The 19838-nt window shown below is 42.9% G+C and overlaps 1 protein-coding gene across 1 annotated transcript in view; it reads right to left on the reverse strand.

The window, feature by feature from the left end:
• Window positions 1-18945, reverse strand: part of LOC118380143 (dendritic cell-specific transmembrane protein-like) — a 31596-nt gene extending 12651 nt beyond the window's left edge. The window contains exons 1-4 of the mRNA XM_035767135.2: window positions 18418-18945; window positions 14524-15196; window positions 13969-14087; window positions 13112-13325 (exon numbers count right to left, since the gene is read on the reverse strand). Coding sequence (XP_035623028.2) covers window positions 13112-13325; window positions 13969-14087; window positions 14524-15196; window positions 18418-18788 — 1377 coding nt within the window. The 5' untranslated portion in view covers window positions 18789-18945. The remainder of the gene's footprint in view (window positions 1-13111; window positions 13326-13968; window positions 14088-14523; window positions 15197-18417) is intronic.
• Window positions 18946-19838: the final 893 nt, after the last annotated feature.

Consider the following 19838-nt stretch of genomic DNA (forward strand, 5'->3'; position numbering starts at 1 on the left):
GCTTCCAAAACTCTACTCAGCAAACTGGATGCAGTCTATCACAGTGCCATCCGTTTTGTTACTAAAGCATCTTATACCACCCACCACTGTGACCTGTATGCTCTAGTCAGCTGGCCCTCGCTACTTATTCATCGCCAGACCCACTGGCTCCAGGTCATCTACAAGTCCATGCTAGATAAAGCTCTGCCTTATCTCAGTTCACTCGTCACGATGGCAACACCCACCCGTAGCACGCGCTCCAGCAGGTGTATCTCACTGATCATCCCTAAAGCCAACACCTCAATTGGCCGCCTTTACTCCAGTTCTCTGCTGCCTGTGACTGGAACGAATTGCAAAAATCGTTGAAGTTGGAGACTTTTATCTCCCTCACCAACTTTAAACATCTGCTATCTGAGCAGCTAACCGATCGCTGCAGCTGTACATAGTCCATCGGTATATAGCCCACCCAATTACCTACCTCATCCCCATACTGTTTTTATTTATTTACTTTTCTGCTCTTTTGCACACCAATATCTCTACCTGTACATGACCATCTGATCATTTATCACTCCAGTGTTAATCTGCGAAATTGTAATTATTCGCCTACCTCCTCATGCCTTTTGCACACAATGTATATAGACTTTTTTTTACTGTGTTATTGACTTGTTTATTGTTTACTCCATGTGTAACTCTGTGCTGTCTGTTCACACTGCTATGCTACTGCTATTATTTTCTTGTTTACTTATGACCCTATACAGCTCATTGAGTGCGGTCTTAGTGCCAGCATCGGTTTGCGGTGGTAAATAGACGGTGACAAATAATATCGATGAGAACTCTCTTGGTAGGTAGTGTGGCCTACAGTTTATCATGAGGTATTCTACCTCAGGCGGGCAATATCTCAAGACATTAATATTAGACATCACGCAACAGTAGTAATTGACAAATACACACACCCCCACCCCTCGTATTACCAGACGTAGCTGCTCTTTCCTGCCGATGCACGGAAAACCCAGCCAGCTCTATATTATCTTTGTCGTCGTTCAGCCACGACTCTGTGAAACATAAGATATAACAGTTTTGAATGTCCCGTTGGTAGGATAGTCTCGACCGTAGCTCATCCAGTTTGTTTTCCAGTTATTGCACGTTAGCCAATAGAACCGATGGTAATGGTGACTTACTCACTCGCCTCCGAATCCTCACAAGGCACCCCAACCTTCTCCCTCTGTATATCCGCCTTTTCTCCATGCAAATGACGTGGATTTGGGCCTGATCTCATTAAGAAAAATCTTTGTCCAGTTCAAGGTGAGTAATTTCTGTTCTGATGTCCAGATGATCTCTTTGGTCATAAGAGACGATAGCAGCATCTTTATGTACAAAAGAAGTTACAAGCAAAAAAAAATGGCACAGTTGGTTAGGAACCCGTAAAACTGCAACCCTCCGACGCCATTATACTACATAATGTTGTTATTTAAAGCTAATATGATATGCCGTTATATGAAGGTGACATAATATTAAGTTATTTGAAACTAATATGACATGATGTTACATGACATCGATATGATATGACGATATATGAAGCTAAAATTATGATGTGATGTGGGAAGTTAATAGATGTATGAAGGCAATATGATATGATGTTTTATGAGGTTATATGAAGTTACTATGATATGACATTATTTTTATATAATAAAATACGTTAAATTAAATAGATATGATATTAAGTTATATGGAGCTAATATGATATGACATTATGAAGCTAATATAATATGTTATATGAAGTAGAGGTTATATTTATGTATATGAAGCTGATATAAGATATTATGTGAATATGACTTGAAGTTATATGAAGCTTATGATATGTGGATATATGATGCTCATATGACATGACATTATATATAATTAAATGATAAGGAGTTATATAAAGGAAATCTCATGGGAAGTAGATATTAAGTTACAGTATATGAAGCTAAAATAATGTTACTTCAGCCTAATATTATATGAAGTTATATGAAGTTGATATGATGTTATATGAAGATTTTTTGCGCTAAGGAAATTACACTATATAAAGGTAATGTAATATGTTTCATGAAGTTATATGAAGCTAATATAATGCGTTATATATAGTAGATATCATAAGCTAATAACAACTGATAAGTGAAGCTAATATGACATGAAGTTATATAAAGGTAATATGATATTATATGACGTTATATGAAATGTATATGATATGACGTTATATGAAGCCAATATGATGTTGCATGAAGCTAATATGATGCTATATGAAGCTAAAATGTTATGATTTTATATGAAGGCAATAATACATTATGAAGCTAACATACATCAACGTGTATTGATCACATCTTTACTAATGCTGCAGTAATTTGTTTTAGAGCTGTATCCAGATCCATAGGATGTAGTGATCACAATATAATAGCCATATCTAGGAAAACCACAGTTCTAAAGGCTGGGCCTAATATAGTGTAGAAGAGGACAGGCTGGGCCTAATATAGTGTATAAGAGGACAGGCTGGGCCTAATATTGTGTGAAGAGGACAGGCTGGGCCTAATATAGTGTATAAGAGGACAGGCTGGGCCTAATATAGTGTATAAGAGGACAGGCTGGGCCTAATATAGTGTATAAGAGGACAGGCTGGGCCTAATATTGTGTGAAGAGGACAGGCTGGGCCTAATATAGTGTATAAGAGGACAGGCTGGGCCTAATATAGTGTATAAGAGGACAGGCTGGGCCTAATATAGTGTATAAGAGGACAGGCTGGGCCTAATATAGTGTATAAGAGGACAGGCTGGGCCTAATATAGTGTATAAGAGGACAGGCTGGGCCTAATATAGTGTATCAGAGGACAGGCTGGGCCTAATATAGTGTATCAGAGGACAGGCTGGGCCTAATATAGTGTATCAGAGGACAGGCTGGGCCTAATATAGTGTATAAGAGGACAGGCTGGGCCTAATATAGTGTATCAGAGGACAGGCTGGGCCTAATATAGTGTATAAGAGGACAGGCTGGGCCTAATATAGTGTATAAGAGGACAGGCTGGGCCTAATATTGTGTGAAGAGGACAGGCTGGGCCTAATATAGTGTATAAGAGGACAGGCTGGGCCTAATATAGTGTATCAGAGGACAGGCTGGGCCTAATATAGTGTATAAGAGGACAGGCTGGGCCTAATATAGTGTATAAGAGGACAGGCTGGGCCTAATATAGTGTATAAGAGGACAGGCTGGGCCTAATATAGTGTATAAGAGGACAGGCTGGGCCTAATATAGTGTATAAGAGGACAGGCTGGGCCTAATATAGTGTATCAGAGGACAGGCTGGGCCTAATATAGTGTATAAGAGGACAGGCTGGGCCTAATATAGTGTATAAGAGGACAGGCTGGGCCTAATATAGTGTATAAGAGGACAGGCTGGGCCTAATATAGTGTATAAGAGGACAGGCTGGGTCTAATATAGTGTATAAGAGGACAGGCTGGGTCTAATATAGTGTATAAGAGGTCAGGCTGGGCCTAATATAGTGTATAAGAGGACAGGCTGGGCCTAATATAGTGTATAAGAGGACAGGCTGGGCCTAATATAGTGTATAAGAGGACAGGCTGGGCCTAATATAGTGTTTAAGAGGACAGGCTGGGCCTAATATAGTGTTTAAGAGGACAGGCTGGGCCTAATATAGTGTTTAAGAGGACAGGCTGGGCCTAATATAGTGTTTAAGAGGACAGGCTGGGCCTAATATAGTATTTAAGAGGTCAGGCTGGGCCTAATATAGTGTTTAAGAGGACAGGCTGGGCCTAATATAGTGTTTAAGAGGACAGGCTGGGCCTAATATAGTGTTTAAGAGGACAGGCTGGGCCTAATATAGTGTATAAGAGGACAGGCTGGGCCTAATATAGTGTATAAGAGGACAGGCTGGGCCTAATATAGTGTATAAGAGGACAGGCTGGGCCTAATATAGTGTATAAGAGGACAGGCTGGGCCTAATATAGTGTATAAGAGGACAGGCTGGGCCTAATATAGTGTATAAGAGGTCAGGCTGGGCCTAATATAGTGTATAAGAGGACAGGCTGGACCTAATATAGTGTATAAGAGGACAGGCTGGGCCTAATATTGTGTGAAGAGGTCATACAATAAGTTGTAGTGATTCATATGTTAAAGATGTAAAGAATATTAGCCTGTCTGTGGTGTGTAGTGAGGAGTCACCAGACACTGCACTTGACACATTTATGAAATTGCTTATTCAAGTTACTAATAAGCATGCACCCATTAAGAAAATGACTATAAAAACTGTTAAATCCCCTTTGATTGAGGAAGTTAAAAAATGGTATGGTTGTGAGGGATGAGGCAAAAGGTATGGCAAATAAGTCTGGCAGCCCAACTGATAGGCAAATTAAGAAATCATGTAAGTTTGTGAGTGCTTTTGGTGACAAGCCAAATTTCTTCAGCCTCCTGAGGTTGAAGAGGCGCTGCTGCACCTTCTTCACCACGCTGTCTGTGTGGGTGGACCAATTCAGTTTGTCCATGATGTGTACACCGAGGAACTTACTACCCTCTCCACTACTGTCCCGTCGATGTGGATAGGGGGGTGCTCCCTCTGCTGTTTCCTGAAGTCCACGATCATCTCCTTTGTTTTGTTGACGTTGAGTGTGAGGTTAATTTCCTGACACCACACTCCGAGGGCCCTCACCTCCTCCCTGTAGGCCGTCTCGTCGTTGTTGGTATTCAAGCCTACCACTGTAGTTTTGTCTGCAAACGTTATGATTGAGTTGGAGACGAGCATGGCCACGCAGTCGTGGGTGAACAGGGAGTACAGAAGAGGGCTCAGTACGCACCCTTGTGGGGCACCAGTGTTGAGGATCAGCGGGGTGGAGATGTTGTTACCTACCCTCACCACCTGGGGGCGGCCCGTCAGGAAGTCCAGTACCCAGTTGCACAGGGTGGGGTCGAGACCTAGGGTCTTGATGATGAGTTGATGATTAGTTTGGAGGGTACTATGGTGTTAATTGCTGAGCTGTAGTCGATGAACAGCATTCTCACATAGGTATTCCTCTTGTCCAGATGGGTTAGGGCAGTGTGCAGTGTGGTTGTGATTGCGTCGTCTGTGGACCTATTGGGGCGATAAGCAAATTGGAGTGGGTCTAGGGTGTCAGGTAGGGTGGAGGTGATATGGTCCTTGACAAGTCTCTCAAAGCATTTCATGATGACAGAAGTGAGTGCTGGGGCGGAAGTCATTTAGCTCAGTTACCTTGGGAACAGGAACAATGGTGGCCCTCTTGAAGCATGTGGGTACAGCAGACTGGGATAAGGATTGATTGAATATGTCCATAAACACACCAGACAGTTGGTCTGCGCATGCTCTGAGGCGCGGCTGGGGATGCCATCAGGGCCTGCAGCCTTGCGAGGGTTAACACGTTTAAATGTTTTACTCACGTTGGCTGCAGTGAAGGAGAGTCCACAGGTTTTGGTAGCGCGCCGTGTCAGTGGCACTATATTGTCCTCAAAGTGAGCAAAGAAGTTGTTTAGTCAATCTGGGAGCAAGACATCCTGGTCCGCGACGGGGCTGGCTTTCTTTTTGTAATCCGTGATTGACTTTAGACCCTGCCACATACCTCTTGTGTCTGAGCCGTTGAATTGCGACTCTACTATGTCTCTATACTGACGCCTAGCTTATTTGATTGCCTTGCGGAGGGAATAGCTACACTGTTTGTATTCAGTCATGTTTCCGGTCTCCTTGCCCTGATTAAAAGCAGTGGTTTGCACTTTCAGTTTCGCGCGAATGCTGCCATCAATCGGTTTCTGGTTTGGGAATGTTTTAATGGTTGCCGTGGGTACGACATCGCTGATGCACTTGCTAATAAACTCGCTCACCGAATCAGCGTATTCGTCCATGTTGTTGTTTGACGCAGTGCGAAACTTATCCCACTCCACGTGATCGAAGCAATCTTGAGGCGTGGAATCAGATTGGTCGGACCAGCGTTGAACAAACCTGAGCGCGGGAGCTTCCTGTTTTAATCTCTGTCTATAGGGTGGGAGCAACAAAATGGAATCGTGGTCAGCTTTCCCAAAAGGAGGGCGGTGGAGGGCCTTATATGCGTCGCGGAAGTTAGAATAATAATGATCCATTGTTTTACCAGCCCTGGTAGCACAATCAATATACTGATAGAATTTAGGGAGTCTTGTTTTCAGATTAGCCTTGTTAAAATCCCCAGCTATGAATGCAGCCAAGGATATGTGGTTTCCAGTTTAAATGGAGTCAAATAAAGTTTGTTCAGGGCCGTCGATGTGTCTGCTTGGGGGTGAATATATGAGGCTGTGATTATAATCAAAAATAATTCTCTTGGTAGATAATGCGGTCGACATTTGATTGTGAGGTATTGTGAGGTAAATCAGGAGAATAGAAGGACTTGAGTTCCTGTATGTTGTTATGATCACACCATGTCTCATTACTCATAAGGCATTACCCCCCTCCGCCACTCTTCTTACCAGAAAGATGCTTGTTTCTGTCTGCGCGATGCGTAAAGAAACCAGCTGGCTGTACTGACTCCGATACCGTGTCTCGAGTGAGCCATGTTTCCATGAAGCAAAGAACGTTACAGTCTCTGATGTCCCTCTGGAATGCTACCCTTGCTCGGATTTCATCAACCTTGTTGTCAAGAGACTGGACATTGGTGAGTAGTATGCTCTGGAGCAGTGCGCGATGTGCCCGTCTCCGGAGCCTGACCAGAAGACCGCTTCATCTGCCCCTTTTACGGCAACGTTGTTTTGGTTCGCCAGCTGGGATCCGATCCATTGTCCTGGGTGGTGGGCAAAACACAGGATTCCGCTTCGAGAAAGTCGTATTCCTGGTCGTAATGATGGTGAGTTGACGTTGCTCTTAAATGCAGTAGATTCTCCCGACTGTATGTAATAAAACCTAAGATTACCTGGGGTACCAATGTAAAAAAAAAAATACTGCATAGTTTCCTAGGAACGCGAAACGAGGCGACTATCTCTGTTGGCGCCGGAAGAAGTTCTCCGGCGCCGACAGGTAGATGCAGGTATTCCCCAGGGTAGTCGTTTAGGCCTTTTGCTTTTTTTCTTCTTTTTTTTTCTTTACAAATGCTTTGAGTAAAGCCAGTGTGTTTATGTATGCAGATGACTCAACACTATACACGTCAGATGCTACAACGACTGAAAACACTTAAGAGGCTTCATAAGTACAGTTTTAGTATTTAATTGTAACTGAGAATAACATTCCCTAATGCACCTGTCGTAAACTACCTGAGGCTTTCTCAAGCATGGTTATATATGGCAGACATAGGAAATGGCTATGGATAGAGGAAAGCAACCCCCATCTTGAGTCAATATTGCCAAGCTGAAGGTACTGAGCTATCTGTTTAAAATACTAGCAAACAGCTCGGACACCCATGCATACCCCACAAGACATGCCACCAGAGGTCTCGTTACAGTCCCCAAGTCCAAAACAGACTGTGGGAGGTGCACAGTACTACACAGAGCCATGACTACATGGAACTATATTCCACATCTGGTAACTGATGTAGTAGAAGCAGTAGAATCAGATTTAAAAAGCAGGTAAAAATACACCTTATGGAACAGCGGGGACTGTGAAGTAACACAAATATAGGCACAGACACATGCATACACACATGATAACACACGTACTGTACACACACATACACATGGATTTTATGTTGTAGATATGTTGTAGTGGAGTATGGGCCTGAGGGCGCACACTTAGTGTGTTGTGAATTCTGTAATAACTCTTCCTGGACCCCAGGAAGAGTAGCGGCTCCCTTGGGGATCCATAATGAATACAAATATGATATTACGTTATGATTCTAATATGATGTGACGTTACATGAAGAAGATATATGAATTTGACAAAGTATTTTCATTTCAAGTTAGTGTACTGTTAGCTAGCTAGCTAACGTTAGGTGTCTGGCTCGCTAACTAACGTTACGTCATGCGTTGGGTTTCATTGTTAACCTAGCTAGCTATCCAGCTACATTTCTTAACAAAAGACTCTCGTCTTAGTGTGGCAGAAAGCAGAATAACTGATACATTTTGAACGCTCAACACCCGTTGAATATGTCCAGTGTCAGTAAACGTTGGCAACAAATCAACCCTACTTATTGGCCAGAGTGTCGAGTGTCGAGTGTGCGCTCTGAATGCGAAACACTGCATTTAGTAACGGACAATCTGACAGCACAGTTGCAGTCACCAATGCTCTGGATAACATAACAGCTTAACCAGCTCTGATAGGGCGAGTAATGTTCAGTGAGATGTTCTCTCTCTCTTAAATGTCTGGAAGCAGCTGGCAAGTTAGTACAGAAAGCACAGATCAACCCTTAAAGAGATGGGTGGGGCTAAGGCTTAAGAGGGTGTGAACAATGCTGAATGGGTGTAGACAAAGAAGGGCTCTCCAATAATAGTACCAAAACTTTGAAAGATGGTTTTCTCAAAAGTGAGTATACAAGTTCACCAACTTTCAAAGCAGAATTATTTTCCCATTGTTTCCTCAAATGCAATGTTTGATATGCCATTTTGTAGATCTGAGTCTACTTTTATCCATGTAAAAAACAGATGTTAAAATGTTGGGACTGAATCTAGGTGGTGATTCACGTATGATATGAAGTTATATGAAGCTAAAATGATGACGGTATAAAAATATATATTTTTTTCCCCACCTAATTTTTTAACCAGGTAGGCCAGTTGAGAACAAGTTGAAAACTGCGACCTGGCCAAGATAAAGCAAAGCAGTGCGACACAAATAACACAGCGTTACACATGTAATAAACAAACGTACAGTCAATAACACAATAGAAAAAAAGAAAACAAAAAGTATATATACAGTGAATGCAAATGAGGTAAGATAAGGGAGTTAAGGCAATAAATAGGCCATAGTGGCGAAATTACAATTTTGAATTAACGCTGGAGTGATAATGTGTAGATGATGATGTGCAAGTAGAGATACTGGGGTGCAAAATAAATAACAATACTGGGTATGAGGTAGTTGGGTTAGAGCTATTTACAGATGGGCTGTGCACAGGTGCAATGATCGGTAAGCTGCTCTGACAGATGATGCTTAAAGCTAGTGAGGGAGATATTAGTCTCCAGCTTCAGTGATTTTTGCAATTCCTTCCAGTCATTGGCAGCAGAGAACTGTAAGGAAAGGCGGCCAAAGGAGGAGTTGGCTTTGGGGATGACCAGTGAGATATACCTGCTGGAGAGAGTGCTATGGGTTGGTGTTGCTATGGTGACCAGTGAGCTGAGATAAGGCGGGGCTTTACCAAGCAAAGACTTATAGATGACCTGGAGCCAGTAGGAGAGCATACATGTCGCAGTGGTGGTTAGTATATGGGGCTTTGGAGACAAAACGGATGGCACTGTAATAGACTGCATCCAATTTGTTGAGTGGAGTGTTGGAGGCTATTTTATAAATGACATCGCTGAAGTTGAGGATCGGTACGAGAGTCAGTTTTACAAGGGTATGTTCAGCAGCTTAAGTGAAAGAGGCTTTGTTGCAAAACAGGAAGCCGATTCTAGATTTAATTTTGGATTGGAGATGCTTAATGTGACTCTTGAAGAGAATTTACAGTCTAACCAGACACCTAGGTATTTGTAATTGTCCACATATTCTAAGTCAGAACCGTCCAGAGTAGTGATGCTAGAAGGGAGGGCAGGTGTGGGCAGTGATCGGTTGAAGAGCATGCATTTAGTTTTAGTTTTACTAGCATTTAAGAGCATTTGGAGGCCACGGAAGGAGTTGAAGGATTAAAATGACTCTAAAGACCCCCACCATTGATTATGTTGTTATTAATTTGCTTATGTGCCATTGTACTTATGCTCACTGTATAGCTGAACATTGAGGCCTCTCTGTGTCTAGCTCTCTGCCAGAACCCGCAGCCCTGCATCTGTGAGAAAAGGGACTGAGGGTGATAGTGAGACAAAGAGAGACTATGTCTGTTTTTCTCTGAAATAAGGGCAGATTTGCATACCGCTGAGACAGGTTCTCAGAAACCTTGTGTTAAGAATAACTTGTTCTTTTAGCTACACATGCAGGGTTGACAGAGGAAATCACACCACAAGGTGCAATCTTGCGATCAGATCCTGTCTCTCTTTTGTTGGGGGCAGAACACAGGAGAGACATCAGTTGTATGTCTAATGTTTGATCTTTGATTTCTGTCGACAGCTGCATATGGATAAAATGGTTATGATTTATAAGTGCACATTTTGAGTTCCTTACTTGTTAAGTAAATAACGGAGCCCATAAAAGTGGAACCAACAGAGTGTTGTATGGCATTGAAGCTCATCTGGAGGTTTGTTAACAGTGTCCAAAGAAGGAAAAGAAGTATACAGAATGGTGTTGTCTGCATAGTGGTGGCTCAGAGAATCACCAGCAGTAAGAGCGACATCATTGATATATACAGAGAAAAGAGTCGGCCCGAGAATTGATCCCTGTGGCACGCCCATAGAGACTGCCAGAGGACCGGACAACATGCCCTCCGATTTGACACACTGAACTCTGTCTGCAAAGTAGTTAGTGAACCAAGCAAGGCAGTCATCAGAAAAACCGAGTCTGGTTGTAATGGGTGAGGTCACCGCATGTGTGGGAGGTGGGACAAAGGAGGTATCAGGGGTATGAAGAGTGGGACGAGGGGCTCCATTGTAAAACAATGATAACTAAACTGGCGAATCGCATCTCTGCATGTCTGGCAAACATATCAGTGTGGATGACGGATCACCACCTCAAGCTGAACCTCGGCAAGACGGAGCTGCTCTTCCTCCTGGGGAAGGACTGCCCGTTCCATGATCTCGCCATCACGGTTGACAACACCCTGTCGTTCTCAACTAACATCAAGGCGGTGGCCCGTTCCTGTAGGTTCATGCTCTACAACATCCGCAGAGTACGACCCTGCCTCACACAGGAAGCGGCGCAGGTCCTAATCCAGGCACTTGTCATCTCCCGTCTGGATTACTGCAACTCGCTGTTGGCTGGGCTCCCTGCCTGTGCCATTAAACCCCTACAACTCATCCAGAACGCCGCAGCCCGTCTGGTGTTCAACCTTCCCAAGTTCTCTCACGTCACCCCGCTCCTCCGCTCTCTCCACTGGCTTCCAGTTGAAGCTCGCATCCGCTACAAGACCATGGTGCTTGCCTACGGAGCTGTGAGGGGAATGGCACCTCGGTACCTCCAGGCTCTGATCAGGCCCTACACCCAAACAAGGGCACTGCGTTCATCCACCTCTGGCCTGCTCGCCTCCCTACCACTGAGGAAGTACAGTTCCCGCTCAGCCCAGTCAAAACTGTTCGCTGCTCTGGCCCCCCAATGGTGGAACAAACTCCCACACGACGCCAGGACAGCGGAGTCAATCACCACCTTCCGGAGACACCTGAAACCCCACCTCTTTAAGGAATACCTAGGATAGGATAAAGTAATCCTTCTCACCCCCGCCCCCCTTAAAAGATTTAGATGCACTATTGTAAAGTGGCTGTTCCACTGGATGTCATAAGGTGAATGCACCAATTTGTAAGTCGCTCTGGATAAGAGCGCCTGCTAAATGACTTAAATGTAATGTAAATGAACAACAGTATACAAGGCATATTGACATTTGAAAGAGACATACAGCGAGGCATACAGTAATCACAGGTGTTGAATTGGGAGAGCTAGCTAAACAGTAGGTGAGACAACAACAGCTAATCAGCTAGCACAACAACAGCAGGTAAAATGGCGTTGACTAGGCAGGGAGGGTCGGATTAACTACACACAGAGCCTGAGTGCGGCTGGGGCCGACAGATAAAACATAAACAAGCAGAATGGAGTACTGTGATTAATGGACAGTCCAGCATGCATCAGCTATGTAGCCGAGTGATCAGTGTCCAGGGGGCAGCGGTGGATGGGACTGGCGAGTATTATCCAGGTAAAAAAAACTCTCTGGCTGTGCAGAAGGTAAAGCCGCTAGCAGTGGCTAACAATGACTAAATAGCTTGTAGCTAGTTAGCTGGTTAGCTTCTGGAGGTTCTTGAATGTGTTCTAAAAATGTAAAATAATAGCGATTCCGTATCACATTGGGTGAGGCAGGTTACCGGAAGGTATAATCAAATTACAAATCGAAAATTGAAGAGATTGAAAGTAAATATGGGTCCCGTGAGTGGTTGGGCTGCCTGGGGACGCGGCGATTCAGACAGTTAGCAGGCCTATGCTAACAAGCTAACAGTTAGTAGGCCGGGCTGAGCAAGGGAGCAGTTAGCGGACCGGGGCTAAACAAGCTAGCAGTTAGCAGGCCGAATTAGCAAGCAAGCAGATAGCAAGGGCTAGAAAGTTAGTCTTTGGGGGACGTCGCGATGGGGTGAGTTGTTTATGCCTCTTCATGCGGTGACATCGATAGACCGGTCGTGGGTCCGGATATTGTAGCCCAGGAGTATGCTTCGGTGGTAAGAACAGGAGCTCTGGCCGGGCTAGCTTCAAGCTAAATGGATGGAAACGCTAGCCAGGAGTAATCATCCGGGGTTGCGGTTAGCTAGTTAGCTAGTTGTGAAGATCCAGATGAAAATGTTCCATTTGCGGTGGGAATCCGGGGATAAAAAATATATAATAAAAATAATAGGTCCGTTATGCTCTGGTTAGAGTCACGTTGTTCGAACAGGCGAGAGCTTTCCGAGCTAAAGGTTAGCTGATGACCAGTTAGCTGATGACCGCTAGCAATGGTTTGCTGGTAGTTAGCTGGCTAGCTTCAGTTGAGGGGTTCCGGATCCGAAGTAAATATAAGTACTTTAGAAAAGAAAAAACGTAGAAAAAAAAGCAGATCCGTGCTACATTGGGTGAGGCGGGTTGCAGGAGAGTATTTAGAAGTTGAGGTTTAGCAAAATGTTTTAAAAGATATGCGAAGAAAAATATGTAAAAAAAAACGATATATACAATGGACACGACACGTCAAGACGTCCGACTGCTACGCCATCTTGGATTGTTGAAGACAATTTAAGTTATATGAAGCTAATATAAGATGTTACATGAAGCTAATATGATATTAAGTTATACGAAATGGAAATGTTGGGATTTTGGTCCAGAGTCAGATGAACTCGTTTAAGGACTATATATAGGAAGCTAATATGATAGAACCCGTACTTGATTTAGCAGTCTCAGCAGAGCAGTCCTCTTCGTTGGAGGCCTCGTCTTGGCTCTTTTGTGGCTGATCTTAGCATGAAGTTGCTGCACCCTCTGGTCTGCGTTGTCGTTGTAGAACTGTTCTGAAACCAGTAGTTTGAGCTGACCCATCTTGGCAGACAGCAGGTCTAGGACCAGTAGAACAACCAGGATAACAGACAGTGGGACCAGAGACCTGGAGACGAACAGGGATGGTTGGGGTTAGGGTTATCAGGTCTAGGACCAGTATATAACAGACAGGTCGACCACAGACCTGGAGACAGGACTCGCAATTACCTTCTTTTGTCACCGTACAGGTACCGTCCCGAAGTGCAACTTCAACTGTCCCAAACTGAACTTGATTTTTTATATGCCAACATGGGTCTAGGTCATTTGCAGTGCTTTTAAATTAGTTTGTGTATTTCTGAGACAGATTCAGTCTATATTACATAAACTTAATTGGGTAAGAAAAATATGTAGCATCTTAATGAAAGCAAACATCTATTACATTATTAATAATTGTAATTTATTAATTGAACATGTATACAATGTTATTTTTTAAAATGTGTTTAACTAGGCAAGTCAGTTAAGAACACATTTTTATTTACAATGAAGGCCTACCTCAGCCAAACCCTAACCTGGACGAAGCTAGGCCAATTGTGTGCCTCCCTATGGGACTCCCAATCACGGCTGGTTGTGATACAGCCTGGAATTGAAACTGGAGTCTGTAGTGATGCCTCTTACACTGAGATACACTGAGATTCAGTGCCTTAGACCGCTGCACCACTCAGGCGCCATCGGTCTAGGACACGTAGATAACAGGCAGGCCGAACACAGACCTGGAGAGGAGCAGGGAGGGCTGGGGAAGGCAATCCTCCTGAAAGAGGGTGAAGGTGTAGGAGAAATCCTCCATGATGACTCCCCCTGGGAGAGGGATAAACACGATGCTGTTGTCTTCCTGATGAATGGGAAAGAGATAAAGAGATTCATGCCAGCCTTTGACCTAACCTAGCTAGCATTAGGGTTAGGGTTGGAGCTGGAATTATGTTAGGTTTTAAACCGTCTCTGGAGGAGTATCTCAAAGTGTTACCAAGATGTTCTATCATCCTATTAAAATCAAACATTTCAAATAAAATGTAATACAATTGTATTTGTCACATGCCCTCAACCAACAATGCAGTTTTAAGAAAATATAGTTAAGAAAATATTTAATTAATAAACTAAAGTAAATAAATATATATATAAAGTAACACAGTGAAATAACAATAATGAGGCTATATACAGAGGGTACCGGTACCGACATGACATTGTATGGTTTTCTGAACCTCCAAGCATGGCGACTAACGTTTAGGTTTATCTTTAGGTTAATGCTGAATGGTTCCAGTTCAACTCACGTTTAGGTTCATCTTTAGGTTAATGCTGAATGGTTTCAGTTCCAGAAGGTGTTTGTTGATAATCAGAATAAGCCAGTAGAGCAGTGCGTCCAGGGAGATGAATAAGAGCCAGGTTGGGAGGTGGGTGAGCACTGGAACCAGGAACCAGAGCATGGTGTAGCCCTCTCTCCGTGTGAAGCGGGCGGAGGGGATAGAGCGGAACTGATCTGCCTCCTCTGGGCTCAGAGGGAGGAGGTAGGGCTTCCCCTCAGCTCTCTGTTGATCATCGTATCTAATAAACCTGCTGGTGATGAAAGTGTTCTGGTACTTGAGGTTGAAGAAGTATTTTCTGAGGAACAGGGTAGTGGTGATGATGACCAGGGTGACCCCTAGTACCGGGACTCCTCTCTGGAACACAGCCATCACCAGGTCGATGCACACCTCAGCGCTCTTCGCTGTTGTGTTCAGTGTCCGAACAGCATCCTGAAGTTTCACCGTCAGATCGTTGGACTCAACGCTGTGTCCGACGGTGAATGATGACTCGTACTTGACAACTCCAAAGTCTATGAACTTGTTGAGCCTCTCACCCACCCACCTTAGCAGATTGACATAGTTATTTATTGGACTGATGTCCAACAACACTCTCTTCTTCTCCAGGTTACACACCAGACTGCTGGACACTTCTCTGAGGTTTCTGGTGAATGAATGGATGAATAAATTGATTACTAAATGGATACATTTTTTTTTACAGATGGTATTAAAATGTTTCTTATCCTTGCGCTGTTTGTGACCAGATTCCCCTGAATGCAAATTATTTGACAGATATTTTTGAAAATATTTGCAGAGTTGTGATGTTTAACTCGACTCGTCTTAACCACGTGGATCTAAATAAATAACTTTCATAGCTCTACAACAAAGAACGCCACTAAGTTGTTTTTAGTTTAACCTTCCTTTCACCAGGTAATCAGTTAAGAACAAATTCTTATTTACAATTGTTATTTTATTAGGATCTCCATTAGCTGTTGCAAAAGCAGCAGCTACTTTTCCTGGGGTCCACACAAAACATGAAACACAATACAGAATGAAAACAATACAGAACATCATCAGACGAGAACAGCTCAAGGACAGAACTACATAGATTGTTTTAAAAGGCACACATAGCCTACATGTCAATGCATACACAAAAACTATCTGGATCAAATAGGGGAGAGTTGTTGCTTTATCTGTTTTTTGAAACCAGGTTTGCAGTTTTATTTGAGCAATATGAGATGGAAGGAAGTTCCATGCAATAAGGGCTCTATATAATACTGTATGTTTTCTTGAATTTGTTCTGGATTTGGGGACTGTGAAAAGACTGGTTGCATATCTGGTGGGATAAGTGTGTGTGTCAGAGCTGTGTGTAAGTGTGTGTGTCAGAGCTGTGTGTAAGTGTGTGTGTCAGAGCTGTGTGTAAGTGTGTGTGTCAGAGCTGTGTGTAAGTGTGTGTGTCAGAGCTGTGTGTAAGTGTGTGTGTCAGAGCTGTGTGTAAGTGTGTGTGTCAGAGCTGTGTGTAAGTGTGTGTGTGTCAGAGCTGTGTAAGTGTGTGTGTCAGAGCTGTGTGTAAGTGTGTGTGTCAGAGCTGTGTGTAAGTGTGTGTGTCAGAGCTGTGTGTAAGTGTGTGTGTCAGAGCTGTGTGTAAGTGTGTGTGTCAGAGCTGTGTGTAAGTGTGTGTGTCAGAGCTGTGTGTAAGTGTGTGTGTCAGAGCTGTGTGTGTGTGTGTCAGAGCTGTGTGTAAGTGTGTGTGTCAGAGCTGTGTGTAAGTGTGTGTGTCAGAGCTGTGTGTAAGTGTGTGTGTCAGAGCTGTGTGTAAGTGTGTGTGTCAGAGCTGTGTGTAAGTGTGTGTGTCAGAGCTGTGTGTAAGTGTGTGTGTCAGAGCTGTGTGTAAGTGTGTGTGTCAGAGCTGTGTGTAAGTGTGTGTGTCAGAGCTGTGTGTAAGTGTGTGTGTCAGAGCTGTGTGTAAGTGTGTGTGTCAGAGCTGTGTGTAAGTTGACTATGCAAACAATTTGGGATTTTATCAAAATAAGTGATGCAGTAAGTCTCTCCTCAACTCTTGGCCAAGAAAGATTGGCATGCATAGTATTTATATCAGCCCTCTGATTACAATTAAGAGCAAACGCAGCTTAACTAGATCTTTCCTTGCAGCACTGACCCACACGACTGGACAATATTCAAGATTACACAACTAGAGCCTGCAGAATTGGCTTTTTGGAGAGTGGTGTCAAAAAAGCAGAGCATCTCTTTATTACGGACAGACCTCTCCTCATCTTTGCAACCATTGAATCTATATGTTTGACCATGACAGTTTACAATCTAAGGTAACGCCAAGTAATTTAGTCTCCTCAACTTGTTCAACAGCCACACCATTCATTACCGGATTCAGCTGAGGTCTAGCACTTAAGGAATGATTTGAACCAAATACAATGCTCTTAGTTTTAGAGATGTTCAGGACCAGTTTATTACTGGCCACCCATTCCAAAACAGACTGCAACTCTTTGTTAAGGGTTTCAGTGACTTCATTAGCTGTGGTTGCTGATGTGTATATGGTTGAGTCATCAGCATTCATGAACACACAAGCTTTGTTTAATGACAGTGGCAGGTCATTGGTAAAAATAGAAAAGAGTAGAGAGTCTAGAGAGCTGCCCTGCAGTACACCACACTTTACATGTTTGACATTAGAGAAGCTTCCATTAAAGAAAACGCTTTGAGTTCGATAGATAGCTCTAAATCCACGATATGGCAGAGGTTGAAAAGCCATAGCACTTAAGTTTTTTCAACAACAGGTTCTGGTCAATAATATCAAAGGCTGCACTAAAATCTAACAGTACAGCTCCCACAATCTTCTTATTATCAATTTCTTTCAACAAATCATCAGTCATTTGTGTCAGTGCAGGACATGTTGAGTGCCCTTCTCTATAAGCATGCTGAAAGTCTGTTAATTTGTTTACAGAGAAATAGCATTGTATTTGGTCAAACACAATTTTTTCCAACAGTTTGCTAAGAACTGGCAGCAAGTTTATAGGTCTGCTGTTAGAACCAGTAAAGGTCACTTTACCACTCTTGGGAAGCGGAATGACTAGGCTCAGATAAATAAAAAAAATGACAGATAGCTGACTCCATAGCCACTCCTATCATCCTCAGTAGCTTTCCATCAAAGTTGTCAATGCAGGGAGGTTTGTCCTTTTTGATAGTTAACAGTAATTTTTCCACCTCTCCCAAACCAACTTTACAAAATTCAAACTTGCACTGTTTTTCTTTCATTATTTTTTTTTAATGCATGAATATAATTTCTCACTGTTTGTCGTGGACATTTCCTGCCTAAGTTTGCCCACTTTGCCAATGAAATAATCATTAAAATAATCGGCAACATCAAATGGTTTTGTGATGAATAAGCTTAGATGTGTTTCTACATCTGCATTGCTTGCTCTTTGGGGTTTTAGGTTTCTTTACAAGCACTTTATGACATCTGCAGATTTTACAAATGACTTTGACTACATTTGACCTCCGCCGACATACAAATTACCCCGACTAACCTAACATTGACTCTGTACTGGTACCCCCTGTATATAGCCTCATTATTGTTATTTTATTGTGTTACTTGAATTTTTCACTTGAGTTTATTTCGTAAATATTTTTTAAACTCTATTTTCTTTATAACTGCATTGTTGGTTTAGTGCTTGTAAGTAAGCATTTCATGGTTAGGTCTACACCTGATGTATTCAGCGCATGTGACAAATAAAATGTTATCTTGTTTGAATTTGACCTCTGAATGTACATGACATGTACAGTATTTTATATTTTTGTACCCAAGGGAACAATTTGTACACTAACCGTAGCCATATTTATAAGAGTCTAAACCTAACCCTTACCCTAACCCACCTTAAGGTGTTCTGGACATTCCAGAGGATCACCAGCCCAGTGCCTGCCGTCAGAAGCAGGTTCCTGCCCTGCTTCATAGTGCAGGAGATAAGAAACAGCAAGGAGAAGCAGCGGACTCTCTTGGAGCAGAACAGGACAGCTGTCAACAGGAGTGAGCAGCAGCCTGAGGTGACTCCACACACCACTAGGCTGTAGTTCAGAGAGAAGTAGAGGCCCAGTAGGAGAGCCCCTCCTAAGGCCAGGCTCAGGGTCAAGCAGCTGAGGAAGTGGAGGAGGATATGTCTCCAGCCCTTCCTGTGGTCCGAGGTGTAGAGCAGGACCATCAAGGACCAGACCCGGAACAGAGCCAGCCTCTCAAGTTGGGATGGCATTGTAGTAGGAGGAGAAGGTTGAGGGTTTGGAGAACAGGTCCAAAATGAAGAGTAAAATAATATGAGGAAATAAGTGAAATAATATCTAGTGGCACGCCCCTCTTCACTCTGACGATACCTCTCTTTGACTGTCTGACTAACCCTAACCCTCTCTATGACTGTCAGACTGCTTCACTGTGTCTCTTGTTTAAAGGAACAGTTTGTGAATCCCCAACCATAATTGCACTAATCTAATCATAGAAGCAGGTTTTGAAATGTCCTGTCCTGTAATGATGTGTGTAATGGTCTGTTGTGTATTGCTGTAATGGTTTGTGGGAGGATGTCTTGACAACTGATAACTTAGCTAGGGAAATACCACTTCCTTATTGGTATGACAAATCAACTTCTATCATTCCTTCTGTAGTGTCTATTGACGACAACCTGTCATCTAATTATATACAGGCTAGTTCACGAAGAAACACAAAAAGTAGGATATCAATGTAATTTGTCTCAAAACAAGAAACAATTAAAAATATATATTGTGGCATTTACCTATTTCCATATAGCATATGTGACCCGATTCAGGAAACTAGGCGAATGTCGCAAGTCATGGCTTCACAGGAGAGCTGTTTGAACATTCAAAATATTTTTTTAATCAAAATGCATTTTTGGGCAGAAATGCCTTCTCAAACACGTGAACTTTCATGTGCCTTAATATCAAACTTGTATGCCATTTGTAAATACGAATAAAAGTGTTAAATTACAATTAGCACAGAGAAAGCGAGAAACATTGGCTGAGATAATGAGTGGGCTGGACATGCCGAGAGATGAGTTTGCATTGGTCTGCCATATAGCACGCGTTTGTCTATTGGAGCTGGTCAGTATGTATTGGTAATTGGTAATCGTGTTAAACACTGCTTTAAAAAAAAATGTATTGTGTAGTAAAACTGCATAAACCTCATGTCAAGTTAAAGTGTACTGTTAGCTAGTTAACGTTAGCTGGCTCACTAGCTAACGTTATGTGTATGTTCTCCACTTTCTGGAGGACCGAGTTTTGAAATCAGTGGAAGT

Source organism: Oncorhynchus keta, chromosome 20 (genome assembly GCF_023373465.1).
Source record: "Oncorhynchus keta strain PuntledgeMale-10-30-2019 chromosome 20, Oket_V2, whole genome shotgun sequence".
NCBI lineage: Eukaryota > Metazoa > Chordata > Actinopteri > Salmoniformes > Salmonidae > Oncorhynchus > Oncorhynchus keta.